A 16,959-nucleotide genomic window follows, 5' to 3' on the forward strand; every position below is an offset into this window, starting at 1 on the left:
GGCAGAGGGTTAACGGGGCCTTCCCTTACATGGGGTGATGGGAGACAAGTTTCAAAGTGAGGAATCTGATGGATGCCACCTGGGTGTAAAAAGTAAGTGGGAGAATTTCAGGTAAGGCTAAATGTCATGTTTTAGGGGCGCACAGAGGACTTGTGGGGAAGGTGTGGCACCCATAGGTTTGTGATAGCAGCATTCTTAAGACTTTGCTGTTTTCCTCCAACAGCTCCCTGTCCTGTAGATATCGGAGCAGAGGCTGAGATCCTGCGTGTCATAGGCATAGAAACAGGGAATAAGAGCATGAGAGCAGATTATTAAAAGGCCCGATGTTTAGGCTCCATAAAGTGAAGCCATAAGGGAGCTAATTAGGTGGGGAAAGCATTCCTTGAGACTTGTCTCCTGAGGACAGCCCTAAGATCCCTCTAGAACAGAGGTTCTCAACTTAATGCTACAATCCTTTAATACAGCTCCTCATGGTGTATTGACCCCCAACCATACAATTATTTTCATTGCTTCTTTATAACTGTAATTTTCTTTCTTCTGTTGTGAATTGTAATGTAAACATCTGTGTTTTCCAATGGTCTTAGGCAACACACAGGTTGAGAATTGCTGCTCTAGGCATCTATGGTAAGACTGGTTAGGTCAGCCAGGTCATACACATTTGCTAGTACCTTGCCTTTGAGAAAGTGGCAAAACTTGCTAGGTTGTCAGAGACTTTTGAAACTGTCATTAGCCTTTTCTTTCTGTGGTGAAGGTATGGGGACTGAATTTAGCCAATGTGTATGTAGGAAAACCCTCTACCAAATTTTAGTTTGAAACATCTTGATAAGATGCCTGGACTGGCTTTGAACTCACTAGGTAGCCCTGGCAGGCCTTGCCCTCCAATCCTGCTATCATTAGTAGCTGGGACTGTACCAGGCTGCCACTAGCTTTTAGTACTGTAATAAAGGGATAACAAAGGTGCTAAGTCAAGTGCTTATTTATTAAATACAAGTTTTGAACAAACACCCCCAGGCAAGTTTGACAAGAAGTAACCTTCCTGGAATGTTTCAAATACAGTTATGTTGATTTTGATTTCAGTCAACCTTTTTTGTGTTCTGTTCTTCATTTTCTGTCTCTAGGTTCTTTTCCCATTTAGCACTTAAAACATGTACACCATTTCCTCCCATGACTACAGTGCAGCATCAGCCTGTCTTGTAAAGGAACAGTCTTAGGGTTTGCCCAATGGCTGCTTAGCAACCAGAATAAAGTAATGAAGCTTTTGTAGAGTGTGGTACCGTGCAGCAATTGGCACCTTCACCTCTACTTCTCAAGTGTCCTTCCCCTTTCACACGCCATGGAAAGCAATATTAAACAAACAGCTGCTTGAACTCTAGATTTCCAAGTTTAGTATTAGCCTCTTGGTGAGTTATGAGCAATAGAAGAGCTGACTGAAGTCTTTCCTTTCCCACTCGAGCCAAGTCCTCATGTAAAACTAGGTATGTCGGGAAGTCTTGCCAGGTTTACAGCTGCTGCTGAGTTCCAGACAAGATACCCCTTTACCTTTGCAGATCCACATATGCATCTCACTGGACAAGGCTGGTAGTCTAATTTAGAGGTCCTTTTTCTAGATGTTTTTAAATTAGCTCACAGAAAGAAAGAAAGAAGGCACAGAGGACACTTGGTTTCCTTACCAATAGTGGCCTGAAGCTACACACTTGCTTTTGTGATACAAGGTATTCAGCAGCATCAGTGGTGTCACAGCCATTCATAGAAAAGTTTCAGAAAAGCTTGAAAACAAAACAAAACACAAACTCGCCAAAAAAGGCTTACAATCTGAAGGTCTGCTTCAGAAGTAGAATACAGACAGACACTGGAGGCGGCATAGAGGTCATTAGCGAGAGGCTGCTTGGAGCGGCTGTCTTCTTGAGGGTTTGTACCCAGTTTCCTCCAGTTTCCACTTGCAAAACTCTGGTCTTCCCTCTTTTTCACACACAAGCCACCTATCACCTTAGCTTTAGGAAAGTCAGTGCAGCAGCTAACAGCTTATTTCACATGCAGTCCAATCCCAGAGAGGGAGAGGAGAATGATACACACGCAAGTGAAGTTTTTTGAAGAAAAGAAATCCTGCCCCGGGCCAGCATTCTGGTATTTACAATGTGTCTTGGCTTCCCTGTCCACAGACAAGCACAGCAACAGGCAACACTTATTTCATAGCCAGAGTGAGATGCTCTCTGATCAGGTTTTCCAGTTGATACCGTGAAAAAACACACAAAGGACTTGTGTTGGAATACTGAAACACTGCTTTTGTGACAGTAATGTTCTGGAAAGGAAGCCACACTCTTGTCCTTTACACCTCTGCACTGAGATTGGTACTGATAGAAAAACACCTCATAGAGGACTGAGTCTCTAATAGCAAAACAGCTGGAGAAGTGGGGCTGACCCACTTACTAATTAGCCAGAGCTCAGCTGACTTAAAATGGCTCGTGGACAGGATCTTGCCCCAATCTTTACTTTGTTAATTGATAAACTAAGGCTCGATGAGAAGCAGCTCTTAGAAGCCAGGTCCTGGCCCAAACATTAGCTATATGCATTTCATAGTCTTAGAATTTTACCTGACTAGGATGAGTATGTGAGAAAACATTGCCATGGACTTCATACATCTTACCATGGAGGGCACGATATAATGTGGTACTCAATTAAATGAGACCAATAAAAAAGGACACAGTATCTGTGTATAACAAATACACACTGAGATGTACTGCAGTGAGTGTCCTGAAGTGACATTTTCATAGATACAATATTTATTGCCTATTTTTTCTAGGCCTAGTCCTTGGAGCACAAAAAAGAAAAGGGTCCAATAGTTTCTTACTTATCCTCTTACTGGAGGTTTCAACCATTAGTGTCACTCATTAAAAGATGGCACAGCTAAGTTTTTGGTAGTGACAACCTCATAGGAGTGTTTGTGATGGTATCTTTAAGTTACAAGACAATACAAAATTAAGAGATACCAACAGAAGTTGTATAAGGTTCCCCCATCTTATCCATCAGCCAAAAAGGTATACACATATGAAGGTATTTGTATTTATCTGGAAATTATCTCTGTAATATTACAGAGCTATAGTAAGGACGGGCTTAAGTCCAGACCTTCTGGGCTAATAAATAAACAGGATAGCGGGGCTTTTGGATGCTACTAGCGGTCACTGAAGTAGCTGATGCCATAGTCTTAAAAGCAGAGCTTACTAAAAAATGTCTCAAGAGAACTTGGGAAGGGAAGGAATAAAGGGGCAGGACATTTTTGTTGTTGGACTTAATTTAGGATAGAAAATGAAACAAGGGGAATAGGAAAACCGAGCCTGAAAATTAGTGATGATTTATAAAGATGCTTTGAAAAGGAGAATTTCCTGCAAGCCAGGCAAACAACAAGGTCTTAAGAATTTTAAGTATCATAATTTGCACAAGAACAATTTTCTAATTTAGTAAAGGAAAAACAACAAAGAATGAAATAAATCAAAAATGAAAAACAAAACACAGAAAGAAAGAAAAAGGAAAGGTTCAGCATCAGGAAGAGAGAAACCACAAACAACAGTTTACACCCTGGGCTGGTTCAGGTTGTTTTGTTCACAGTATTTATTCAAGTTGCTCCTTTTGTTGCTTCCTCTCTGCCAGCCACCGTTGTATTTTTTCTTTCAGTTCTGTGTTTGGCCGGATCTGGTCCATGGTAAGGGGACTACGGTTAAAAGGATCTGTTTGGTCACTAGGAGAAGAAAAGAATGAAAAGTGAGTTACTTCTGAGAGTTCTAATATCCTAAGGCCAAGCAGAGCATCTCAGCACCTCACCTGCTCTGTGACTCAAGACAGGATGCACTCTAACTCTGAGTCAGGGGTTAGAAAGAAGAAAATGAAAAAAGTGTGATTTGAGAGTTTTCATGGTAGGTAGTGGTGGCACACACCTTTAATCCCAGCACTCAGGAGGCAAAGGAAGGTGAATCTCTGTGAGTTCCAGGCCAGCCTGGTCTACACAGAGTGAGTTCCAGGACAGCCAAGGCTGTAGCCAAGGCTCCAGTTTTGGGGCTGGAGAGATGGCTTAGCCATAAGAGCATTGGCTTCTTTTCTTGAGGAGTTGGATTCAATTTCCAGTATCTATATGGAGCTTCATAACCATCTGTAACTCTAGTTACAGGGGAGTCTTTTCTGACCCCTGTGGGCACCTGGCACACACATGGTATACCTACACATACGCAGGCAAAATATTCAAATGCATAGGTAAAAAATCTAAAAAAAATTTTAAAAGCTATCTTTGTCATCAGCCTTTAGAATTTCTCTAAGTCAGAGATCCTAGACACTTGTGTTATCATAAATCAACGTTTGTAGTCCCCCACCCTTTTGAAATGGGATTTTGGAAAAAAAAAAAAAAAGAAAAGAAAAAAAAAAAAGAAATGGGATTTTGTTATGATGTCCAGGTTGGCTTCAAATTCCTGGGCACCAATAACCTCCCTGTCTAAAAGTCCCAGGAAGCTGGGGCTATAGATAAGCATCACCGAATCAGATTTACTACTTGTAATTTTAGTGACAGATTCTTGGAACAGTTAAGAGATAAGGCCTTTAACTGACATTTGATTAAATTAGCTGATTGCTATACAAGTAAATGTAGATTATGGGTTTAATGCTCAGAGTATAGATAGTGGCTTAGCATGCACAAGGTCCTAGGTTTGATTCCAAGCATTACAATAAGCAAAGCTGGGACCAGCAGTATGGTTCAGTGTGTAATGATGCTGCCAACGCTGTAAATCTGAGTTTGATTCCCACAAGGTTGAAGAAGAGAGCTAATTCTTCTAAGTTGTCTTACCTCTATACTTGCAAGTACACATGTGTGCTAGTGCAGACAGACAGACAGACAGACAGACACACACACACAAAACCAACAAATAAATGTAATTTAAAAACTTCAGCAAAGGGGCTGGAGAGATGGCTCAACAGTAAGAGCACTGCCTGTTCTTCCAGAGGCCCTGAGTTCAATTCCCAGCAACCACATGGTGGCTCACAACCCTCTGTAATGGGATCTGATGCCCTCTTCTGGTGTAGATGTAATGAAGACAGAGCACTCAAATACATGAAATACCTAAAACAAAAACAAAAACAAACTAGAACAACCCAAGACCGGCTGGGGATGTAGCTCAGCTGGCAGAGTGCTTGCCTGGTATGCTCATAGCCCTGAGTTGCATCCCCAGCAGCACATAAGCCATGCATGATGGTGCATGTCTGTGATTTCAGCACTCAGGAGGGGGAGATAGGATAATCAAAGCTGAGTCATCCTCAGCTACACAGCAAGTTCAAACCTGGGCTACATGAAACCCTGATTCTAAAACAAAGCAAGATTCATGGTATACTTTAAAGACTAATCCACAGATCTGAGTGCACCATGATTTTCACTGACATCACTTAGCACAGTATCATACAATGAAAGTGCAAGAATACAAAATGAAAAAAAAAATTTAAAATATTAAAAAATTCCTTAAATTTGAGTCAACTTACTTGCATTTTAAATAGGCACTATGGTCTCTCAGTACTCTTTTCTATCTAATCTTGCACTTAAAAAAAAAAAAGGTAAGGGGCCAAGTCAAGCAACAGTGAGACTTGCTTGACTCGGGAGAGGATCATGAGTTCAGGGTCATTCCATCTACAAAGTAAATTTGAGGATGGCACAGGGCTACACGACATGTTACCTTTAAAGACAAACAAACAGCGGGTGCAGTAAGCTGGGTGCAGTGGTGTTAACTGGAGTTCTAGTTACTTAGGAAGCTGAAGCAGTCAGATTGCTGGAGCTCAGGGGTCTGAAGACAGCCTGGGCAACACAGCATGACCCCATCTCAAAATTAAATAAGTAAAGAAGTTGGGGGCTACAGAGTTGGGTCAGCAGTTGTGAGTTCATGCTGCTCTTGTAGGGGACCTGGGTTTTGTCCCCAGTGCCCACTGGATGACACAACCATCATGTAGTTGCAGGGGATCCAACACCTGCTGACTTTCAAAGACACTGAGCATGTATGTGATACACATGCATACATGTACCCTGAACACTCACACACATTAAAATAAATAAACAGTTGGCTGCAGGGGCCACAGCATAAAACTCCAGTTACTCACCTCCCTTCCTGGAATGCACTATGCGCTTCTAAAAGCCAAGGCAAGGGCTGCTTGGGTACTGACTGGCTTCCACTTATCCCTGCCCTCCCGTCCGTTCTCTGGACACCTGCATTTGCACAGGGTGACTGTGCAAACAGCACTGAGCTTGGTGAAGTTTATGCTACCACAAGCTACCATACCCAAAACAAATACAGTAAGTGAATGGGGTGTAAAATCTGAGCTAAACTGCCCCCCTTTCACATTTTTACAATTTAAATAAAATTAAAACAATTTCATGTGAGTACATTTTATGTTCACATATTCTATAATGTAGATAAAATTATTTTGTTTTTTGAGATAGGGTCTCACTGTGTATGTAGCTCTGGCTAGCCTATAACTTGCAATGTAGACCATGACAGCTTCAAAGTTCTGGTAATCCTCCTGCTTCTGTCTCTTAAGTGCAATTCCAGGCTCCTGCTCCACACCTGGCTAAGTACTTAAGGAGGGAAGAGGGAAGAGCCAGTACTTCTCACCAGAGTTAGTGCACCAGTCTTTAAAGCCATCAATAGGTGATATGAAAATCCTCCATCCATGAATCTACTGTATGAGGTACCTGCTGTGCAAAGTGCTGCTGGGAAGCTAACACAGCTATGCCCCTGAGGTGGTTCTGTGGGTGGGCATACCTGAGTAAATGCCTGGCAATGGTGGACCTGTCCACAGTGACTCTGGAAGATGGAAGCACCACAGGGTCAGACATCAGTGTGCTCATGATGGGATCCAGGAACTCGTCACAGGCATCTGCATAAGTCTCTTCTTCCTGTTGCTGGAGGTCTGCAAGAGACTGAGGCAACAACAGCAGGTTTCTAAAGCAAACTCACAGTGCAGCTTCAGCCTGCTCAGTAACTGCTACACTTAAACACGGTCAGCACAAACCCTCCATAGTGACACAGACAGATGATTTTGTTTCTTCAAGGACAAGGACTAGATCCATGTTTTAGAGGCAAAGTTACTTCTGACTCAGGTTGGCTCGGCTGCTGGGAGTCATAGCTGGCAGTGGATGTAAACATGAGCAGGAGAAGGGGAGCGCATCTTTCCGGCAGCATTCTGTTGAGAATGCTGGCATTTGAAAGGAGAAAGGGCGGGAGGGCTGTAATTATTGAGCCTATGCCGGAATAGCAATTTCTGATATAAGCAGGCTAAAAACCGTAAAAGTGCATTTGGCTATGGTAACTCTACTTCCTAAGCTGTAGGCCAACATCAAGCCCACCTCAAAAAATAAACTCAGCTGGGCAGTAGTGCCTACCTTTGATTCCAGCACTCAGGAGGCAGAGGCAGGTGGATCTCTGAGTTAGAGGCCAGCCTGGTCTACAGAGTGAGATACAGGACAGCCAGAAATACACAGAGAAAGTCTAAAAAAAAAAAAAAAAAAAGAGAGAGAGAAAGAAAGAAAGAAAGAAAAACTCACTGAGGAAAGACTAACACCAGTAAAGAAAGTTTTGTTTTTGGAGATGGTTTCTCTGTGTAGCCCTGGCTGTTCTTGAACTCAGAGATCCTCCTGCCTCTGCCTCCCAAGTGCTAGGATTAAAGGTTTGCGCCACCACCCAGCCTGGAAGGTTTTCTATGAGACTTCTGAGATTTCCCCCCCACTTTTTTTTTCCCTTTTGAGACAGGGTTTCTCTGTGTAACCTTGGCTGTCCTGGACTCACTTTCTAGACCAGGCTGGTCTCACAGAGTTCCACCTGCCTCTGCCTCCCGAGTGCTGGGATTAAAAGCGTGCAGCACCACTGCCCGGCTCCTCCCCACTTCTAAAGGAGCTTTACTGTTGTCAACTGAAGGGATTAGTTGAACACGTGGAGTATTTTAGTCTCTAAAATGCATTTCAGTAGAAACCAACCACCAGGAGAAATGAAGAGACTAGAGAAAAGCAGTATAAACCAGTGTCTGTGAACTACTCATCTTTGCGCAGCTTTTATTTATTTTGAGTTAGGAACTCATTAGGTTGCCCAAGCTAGCCTTGAACTTGCAATCCTCCTGCCTCACCTGGATAAGTGCTAAGTTATGGCCATGCACTACCAAGCCTTGCCCTTCCTTCTGAATTTTATTCCAAAAAGTTCTTCTGTGTTAACACTAGGTTTTCAAATCTTTCCTAAAACTGGGACATAAAGGTTCGTGGAAAGAAAGACTTCACAAATGCACATTCTTTTCACCTGGTAGAAACATCTTCAATCTCTGGTCTTACTCTCTCTTGGCAGGGGTAATCTTGAGCAAGATGGCTGCTCCAGTTATTTACTGACTAAGAAGTATTTGTTTCTAATGCCTCTAGGAAGTACCCTTTCCTCCCTGAAATAGGGCAAAAGCAGCAGAGCTGTGGTGACAGGATGTAGTTTCTTACTGCATATGTGAGAAAACAGACTGTCCTCTTCCTCACCTTGATTCTCTCTGCCAAGTTACTGAAAGCCACGATCATATTCCCCGGCTTATTGATTTTCTTCAGGACTCGGACTGTCTGTGCAAAGAGAGTAGGGGAATAGGAACGTCCATCCTTGGGCACAGTGGCACAGAAATTCTCCTCATCCCTGAAAGGTCAGCATTAGAAAGAAATGGAGCGTCAGCGCATAGGTCAGCGTGGAGCTAGCAGATGGGCTGCAGAATGGTCATCCCATCACTTACAAGCCACATGTGCTCTTTTCAACTAGAAAGGCATTTCATTTATCTTGTGTATCTCTGTGCATAGTGCATGTATATGTACATACATGTATAATTGTTTCTGCATGTGTGGAGGCCAGAGGTCAATTTGGGTGTTTTCCTCCAGACAGTATTTTTGAGACATGGACTCTCACTGGTCCTCATCAGTTTCATTAGGCTGAATGGCTAGTAAGCTTCAGGGCGCTTCCTGTTGTTGCTGACCCAGTACTGGGCTTACAGGTGCATGCTACCACATGCAGCTTCTTAGGTGGACTCTAGGGATCTGAACTCAGACCCTCATGTTTGTGTGGCAAGCATCTGACTGAGCCATCTCCTGGCTTGACATCTAACTTTCTTTTGTTCTTTTCTGTGTTTTTGAGACGGGGTTTCTCCATGTAGCTCTGGCAGTCATGGAGCTGATTCTGTAGATCAGACTAGCATTGAACTTAGAGATCCACCTGCCTCTGGCTTCCCAGCACTGGAATTAAAAGTGTGTGTCACTGCATCTAATTTTCTAGTAAGGATATCTTTTTGAAGCATTCCATAGCCATAAAAAATACTTTCATAGCTGGGCATGGTGGCCCATGCCTTTAATCCCAGCACTCAGGAGGCAGAGGCAGTCTGCCTTCCAGGCTAGACTGGTCTACAAAGGGTTCAGGACAGTCAAGGCTACACAGAGAAATTCTGTCTTGGAGAAAACAAAACAAAAATACTTTCACAAACAGTAGTATAACCAGTAAGTTTATCTTTGCACAGATCAAGGCAGAATGTTAGAATCCTGCACAACATCCCATGGATCAGATAAAATCTATTTAAAACTATGGAAGATTACTTCATCTATTGGCTTGAAATCATGCCATCCTTCCCCCACTATCTTCCCACAGCAGCTAGCCAGCCACTCTGCTATCAAAACATTAGCTTCCCCAGGGCTTGCTCAATGCCAGTCTCAGATACCCGAGATTTAAGTAGATAGTGCAGATGTCTGACACAAGCTGCTGAGGTTTGAAGTCAAATTCGCTGAAGTCCTTGACTTTGAGAGCACCCATCTTGGGGCCAACCAGGTGCTGCAGGAAGTAGTTCAGCATGGAGATGATGCGCTCCGCCAGGAAGGGGTGCACAAAAAGTGACTTGATCTCTGGAAAAGAAGTCACAGAATGCAATGCAGCAGTAATTGATTCTCTCTCATTCTCTCTCTCTCTCTCTCTCTCTCTCTCTCTCTAGGGTTTCTCTGTGTAGCCTTGGCTGTCATGGACACTTTGTAGACCAGGCTGGCCTTGAACTCACAATAATCCACCTGCCTCTGCCTCCCGAGTGCCGATTTTTCTCTTTATATCTAATTTTATTGATGACCTCTGAGGAGTTTTAATTACACAAGACATTTTCAGTGAAAAAAATATAGACAAGCAAAAAACAAATAAACAAACAGGAAACAAAAGCTACTATCCAGACATGAACATTGTTAAAAATAGTTAAAAAATACATTTTGAGTGCACCTATGTGTGTTACAGTGAAAACTTGTGGGAGTCAGTTCTCTCTGCCACTATGTGGGTACCAGGGGTCAAGCCCAGGCTGTCAGACTTGCCGGCAAGTGCCTTTCCCCACTAGCCCACACCTGACTTGAATTTGAGACTTCTCTAAATCCACTCTTCATTTTCTTATCCTTTCTCTCCTAGTTTCCATCTCATTTTTTTCTGTTCCACTTTAATGGGAACCTTCCTTGAGGTTTTTTTTTTTAATCCTTTCACTGAATATTTAAAGTTTTAAAAACATATATTCTATATTCAAAACATCTTTTCTGTCCTTTGTGGCTTTTGTCCTTGGCTTGTGGCTGCCTTATCTTCTCTGATTTCCATACTTTGATAAAGTTTCTTTAAAAACTTTGAAAGTTTTAAAAATCTATTTTTGTGTTTCTCATTAGGTTTCCTTTTACTCCTGCTCTTTGGCTGCCATATCACACTAAATTTAATCATTGAATGCAAATTATTTCCTGGTCTTTCCCTCCCTCACTTGCTGTTATTTGGTACAGGCTGTCATACGTAGCTCAGGCTGGCTTGGGACTCAGAGTCCTTCTGTCTTCATGTCCCAAAAGGATGCCACACCATGCCTCGATTTTTTTGTTTTTGTAACACACACACAGACACACACATCTTAACAGTATGGATTTTACAAACATAGCATACTTTAATTCTGACTACCCATATTGTAAATGCTTGATGGCTACATGTGGCAATCTGGTTATTGAACAGGGCAGTGTTGCGGGATGAGAGTGGAAATAAGATATTTTCTAAGGGGGCTGGAGAGATGGCTCAGAGGTTAAGGGCAATGACTGCTCCTCCAGAGGTCCTGATTTAGTTCCCAGCAACCACATGGTAGCTCATAAATATCTATAATGTGATCTGATGCCCTCTTCTGGCCAGTGGGTGTACATGCAGACAGAGCATTGTATTCATAATAAATAAATAAAGATCTAAAAAAAGGAGAGATTTCCCAGATTAATATATGTACACATACATGAACATATATGGGACACACACACACACACACACACACACACACACTCTTAATGGCTAACTGGTCCTCACAGTTTTCTGGGTGGTAGGGGTTGAACTTAGGCCTTTACACATGCTAAGCATGTGCTCTACTACTAAGCTGTACTCCCCATCCTTCAAGAAACTAACTTTGTATTTTCTGGCATGTCAGTAATGGGGACCACCATTCTTTTTTGAAGTTTCTCTGGTTTGTTTCACTCTCAGATATAAAAGTTACAGTCATCACAGCCAATTTTCTTTTGGACAGGGTCTCATGCATCCCAAAGTGTTCAGGAACTTACTATGTAGATGAGGATGCCCTGGAACTTCTGGTCTTCCTGTCTCAGTGCAGAGTGTTGGGATTACAGGTATGGGCCACCATGCAGGGTTTCATGCAGGTGAGGCAAGCATTCTACCAGCTTAGCTACATTACCTGTCCCAGATTCTAAACTCTTACTTTTTGGTTGGTTGTTTTTTGGAGACAGGGTTTCTTTGTGTAGCCCTGGCTGTCCTGGCCTCACTTTGTAGACCAGGCTGGCCTCGAACTCACATCGATCCATCTGCCTCTGCCTTCCAAGTGCTGGGATTAAAGGCATGGTCACCATGCCTGGCCTAAACTCTTATTTTGAGCTGGGCTGATGCTGCAGTGAAACAGACCTTGATTCTTAATTTTTTGGAGGGAAAGCAGACTCTCAGGATCTTACCTGATGTCAGGAAGGAGAGGGTACCAATTGTTTCATTGGACATAATGTTATGGAAACGTGCCAGCTGCCCAAACATCTGCAGACCTGCCTCTTTCTCTCGGCGAGCTTCTGGTGTCAGACTCTCCCATTCTCCTCGGTCTTTCTCGATCTGTTGAATCTTTATCTTGCTCAAATACTATGGAAACCAGAAACATGATATATCAGCTAAGGGAAATGCAAATGAAGGGCCATGACATTTAAGAGGGCACAATTAAAATCCAGTCATCTGGGTTTGGATAGGTGGCTCAGTGGTTAAAAGCTCTTGCTGTTCTTGCTGAGGATCAGGGTTTATTCCTAGCACCAACACCATGGCTCACAACCAGCTGTGACTCCAGTTCCAGGAACCTGATGCCCCCTTGTGGCCTTCATGGGCACTGTATGCATTTACATACAGTCAAACAAAACACTCATACATATTTTTAAAAAAATCCAGAGCCTGTAAGGAGAGGTTCGGAGATTAGGAGCACTTGATCTTCCACATAGCAGCTGACAGCCACCTGTAGCTCTAGCTCCAAGAGATGCAACAACTTCTTCTAGCCTCCTCAGGTACCTGCATGCATGTGCTGTACTTACACACAAGGAAACAAAACACCCATACACAGAAACCTTAAAAAGTCCAAACCCAGCCAGCTAAGCTGGGAAACCAGAGATCATATGAAGGGCATGAGCCTTTGTCAGTGCAGGGTTAAAGAACTTTGAGAGGACCAACGAAAAGCTTCAGTGGGTAAGGGTACTTGCTACCAAGGCTGATGGCCTGCATTTGATCCCCAGAACCCTCATGGTGAAAGGAGAAAACAGACTCCCACAAGTTGTCCTCTGACCTCCACATGTGCACTGTGGCAAGGGTACACACACATGTGAAACTGATTTTTTTTTTTTTTTGAGACAGGGTTTCTCTGTGTAGCTTTGGCTGCCCTGTACTTGCTTTGTAGACCAGGTTGGTCTCGAACTCACAGTGATCCACCTGCCCCTGCCTCCTGAATGTTGGGATTAAAGGAGTGCGCCACCACTGCCCAGCTTTGAAATTAAATTTTTAGAGGACTTTTGGAAAGGAATAGTGTCCTCATACAGATTATCTCGGCTTGAGTAAACTGCCAGACAACTGCCTGGAACTAGGATAGTATCTGAAGATGGAGAGCAGGATCAGTAGAGCCGCAGGCAGAACCCTGGCTAAAACACCAGGCTACCACCAAGAGGAGTCCTTCCTAAAATGACAACACAAAATATTAAAAACTTGCCCACCAAACCAAAGTTCTATAAAAATGCCTGATATCTAGAGGGAAGTATAATTATCTAGAACTCCTCACCTCTCATCCTTACTGCTGCAGCAAACAATCTCAAGAGAATACCATCTGCCTCACTCCCTGAGTTACACTATCCTTACTGTTTATCATAGGGCTATTCTCATTTCCTCGGAGAACCCAGAGTGCAGGCCAGACTCCTCTCAAACCAAACATAAGTTACTCAGTGGGTTATCAGTAAGAGCACCTGACTGTCTAGTAGGCTACTCTCAGACTAACCAGCATCTATCATCTTCCTGAGGGTCACTGCCTAGTCATACTGATGCTCCTGCCCTACCTAGAGATCCTGTTTCACCATGGGCCCAATGCAGAGCACACAGCTAAGCCTGGACTAAAACCTCTGCAACTATGAGCTAAAAAAAAACTTCCTTCTTTAGGTTGTTTTTCTCAGGGACTCTGTCATAACAAGTCTGACAGTCACTAAAACCACGATCCTGTAATTTCTTTCTGCATTGCTGACCTACTGGTCCATCCTAGTTTGGCTATATCACACTTAAAAAAAGTATTTATGTGCATGTATATGTACCACATGTGTGCAAGAGTCTGTGAAGGTCAGAAGATGGTACTGGATCCCTTGGAACTGGAGTTACAGTGGTTGTGAGCTACCATGTGGGTGCTGGGAACTGAACCCCGGTCCTCTGCAAAAGTAATAATTGCTCTTAACCACTAAGCCATTTTTCTAGCCCAACACCATCTTTATTTTTATTTTGTTATTTATTTTTTACTTTTTTGAGACAGGGTTTCTCTGTGTGGCTCTTGCTGTCCTCCCGACTGCTGGGATCACAGGCAGCACCACCACGCCCAGCTCCCACTACTATCCTTTACACTCCACGCCCACCACGCCCAGATCCCACCACTATCCTTTACACTCCACGCCCACCACGCCCAGCTCCCACCACTATCCTTTACACTCCACGCCCACCACGCCCAGCTCCCACCACTATCCTTTACACTCCACGCCCACCACGCCCAGATCCCACCACTATCCTTTACACTCCACGCCCACCACGCCCAGCTCCCACCACTATCCTTTACACTCCACGCCCACCACGCCCAGCTCCCACCACTATCCTTTACACTCCACGCCCACCACGCCCAGCTCCCACCACTATCCTTTACACTCCACGCCCACCACGCCCAGCTCCCACCACTATCCTTTACACTCCACGCCCACCACGCCCAGCTCCCACCACTATCCTTTACACTCCACGCCCACCACGCCCAGCTCCCACCACTATCCTTTACACTCCACGCCCACCACGCCCAGCTCCCACCACTATCCTTTACACTCCACGCCCACCACGCCCAGCTCCCACCACTATCCTTTACACTCCACGCCCACCACGCCCAGCTCCCACCACTATCCTTTACACTCCACGCCCACCACGCCCAGCTCCCACCACTATCCTTTACACTCCACGCCCACCACGCCCAGCTCCCACCACTATCCTTTACACTCCACGCCCACCACGCCCAGATCCCACCACTATCCTTTACACGCCACGCCCACCACGCCCAGCTCCCACCACTATCCTTTACACGCCACGCCCACCACGCCCAGCTCCCACCACTATCCTTTACACTCCACGCCCACCACGCCCAGATCCCACCACTATCCTTTACACTCCACGCCCACCACGCCCAGCTCCCACCACTATCCTTTACACTCCACGCCCACCACGCCCAGCTCCCACCACTATCCTTTACACTCCACGCCCACCACGCCCAGCTCCCACCACTATCCTTTACACTCCACGCCCACCACGCCCAGCTCCCACCACTATCCTTTACACTCCACGCCCACCACGCCCAGCTCCCACCACTATCCTTTACACTCCACGCCCACCACGCCCAGCTCCCACCACTATCCTTTACACTCCACGCCCACCACGCCCAGCTCCCACCACTATCCTTTACACTCCACGCCCACCACGCCCAGCTCCCACCACTATCCTTTACACTCCACGCCCACCACGCCCAGCTCCCACCACTATCCTTTACACTCCACGCCCACCACGCCCAGCTCCCACCACTATCCTTTACACTCCACGCCCACCACGCCCAGCTCCCACCACTATCCTTTACACTCCACGCCCACCACGCCCAGATCCCACCACTATCCTTTACACGCCACGCCCACCACGCCCAGCTCCCACCACTATCCTTTACACTCCACGCCCACCACGCCCAGCTCCCACCACTATCCTTTACACTCCACGCCCACCACGCCCAGCTCCCACCACTATCCTTTACACGCCACGCCCACCACGCCCAGCTCCCACCACTATCCTTTACACGCCACGCCCACCACGCCCAGCTCCCACCACTATCCTTTACACTCCACGCCCACCACGCCCAGATCCCACCACTATCCTTTACACTCCACGCCCACCACGCCCAGCTCCCACCACTATCCTTTACACTCCACGCCCACCACGCCCAGCTCCCACCACTATCCTTTACACTCCACGCCCACCACGCCCAGATCCCACCACTATCCTTTACACGCCACGCCCACCACGCCCAGATCCCACCACTATCCTTTACACGCCACGCCCACCACGCCCAGCTCCCACCACTATCCTTTACACGCCACGCCCACCACGCCCAGCTCCCACCACTATCCTTTACACTCCATGCCCACCACGCCCAGATCCCACCACTATCCTTTACACGCCACGCCCACCACGCCCAGCTCCCACCACTATCCTTTACACGCCACGCCCACCACGCCCAGATCCCACCACTATCCTTTACACTCCATGCCCACCACGCCCAGATCCCACCACTATCCTTTACACGCCACGCCCACCACGCCCAGCTCCCACCACTATCTTTCACACTCCACGCCCATCAAGCTTCAACAATAATCCTTGATCTTCCCTCTGATGAAATGACAAACGTAGAAAGCTGTGTAATGCCAAGTGTGGGGGAACACTATTACACATACACTTTTGGTGTGCAAGAATGTTCTAGAAGCTAGGTGTAGTGGCATACACCTTTAATCCCAGCACTCGGGAGGCAGAGGCAGGTGGATCACTGTGAGTTCGAGGCCAGCCTGGTCTACAAAGCGGGTCCAGGACAGCCAAGGATACACAGAGAAACTCTGTCTCCAAAAACCAAAAACCAACCAACCAAACAAACAAAAACAAAACCCAAAACAAACAAACAAACAAAAACAACAAAAAAACCCCCAAAAAGTTCTAGAGCAAGGATTACTCTATCCTAATTAAAAGGTCAAAAGAATATACTCTGTGAAGTGTAATGGTTTATGTCTGTAACTCTAAAACTCTGGGAAGCTAAAGTGAAAGGATTCCTATGAGTTTGAGGTCAGCTTGGGATAAAGAAAGAGAACTTGTCTAAACACCACCCCCGCCCAAAACACTATCACCACCACCAATGTTGATGCCTTTCTCATTGAAACCACTGCAGATAGTACAGGAACATGTACAGTTCTCTCTCTCTCTCACCTGTATGGCTTCATCCAAAAGGAAGATAGCATCATTCATTAACAGGTTAAGAAATCGTAGGAACAGCGGGGGATTCATAGCTTCTAAATTCTTAGAGGCATAGTCAGCCAAATCCTGTAAGTTCCAGCCCAAG

At 45.3% G+C, this 16,959-nt stretch overlaps 2 protein-coding genes across 5 annotated transcripts in view; one reads left to right on the forward strand and one right to left on the reverse strand.

The window, feature by feature from the left end:
- The window catches only part of LOC311598816 (phosphatidylinositol N-acetylglucosaminyltransferase subunit A-like), a 42,697-nt gene that overhangs the window by 1,271 nt on the left and 24,467 nt on the right, over positions 1-16,959 (forward strand). Inside the window, exon 1 of one of the 2 annotated variants that reach the window (XM_084784260.1) lies at positions 3,664-3,756. The exons of the other annotated variant lie outside the window; for it this stretch is intronic. The gene's annotated coding sequence lies outside the window, so the exon portion shown is untranslated. Of the gene's footprint in view, positions 1-3,663; positions 3,757-16,959 lie in introns of those variants that run through there. 2 annotated transcript variants of the gene reach the window in all.
- The window catches only part of UBE4A (ubiquitination factor E4A), a 48,096-nt gene continuing 32,095 nt past the window's right edge, over positions 959-16,959 (reverse strand). For all 3 annotated transcript variants that reach the window (XM_084784256.1, XM_084784257.1, XM_084784258.1), the window contains 6 exons: positions 16,827-16,940; positions 12,017-12,191; positions 9,739-9,919; positions 8,528-8,675; positions 6,783-6,940; positions 959-3,733 (listed from right to left, as the gene is read on the reverse strand). In XM_084784256.1, coding sequence (XP_084640382.1) covers positions 3,607-3,733; positions 6,783-6,940; positions 8,528-8,675; positions 9,739-9,919; positions 12,017-12,191; positions 16,827-16,940 — 903 coding nt within the window. In that variant the 3' untranslated portion in view covers positions 959-3,606. The remainder of the gene's footprint in view (positions 3,734-6,782; positions 6,941-8,527; positions 8,676-9,738; positions 9,920-12,016; positions 12,192-16,826; positions 16,941-16,959) is intronic.

The sequence above is a fragment of the Acomys minous genome, assembly GCF_964271855.1.
Source record: "Acomys minous genome assembly, chromosome: 5".
NCBI lineage: Eukaryota > Metazoa > Chordata > Mammalia > Rodentia > Muridae > Acomys > Acomys minous.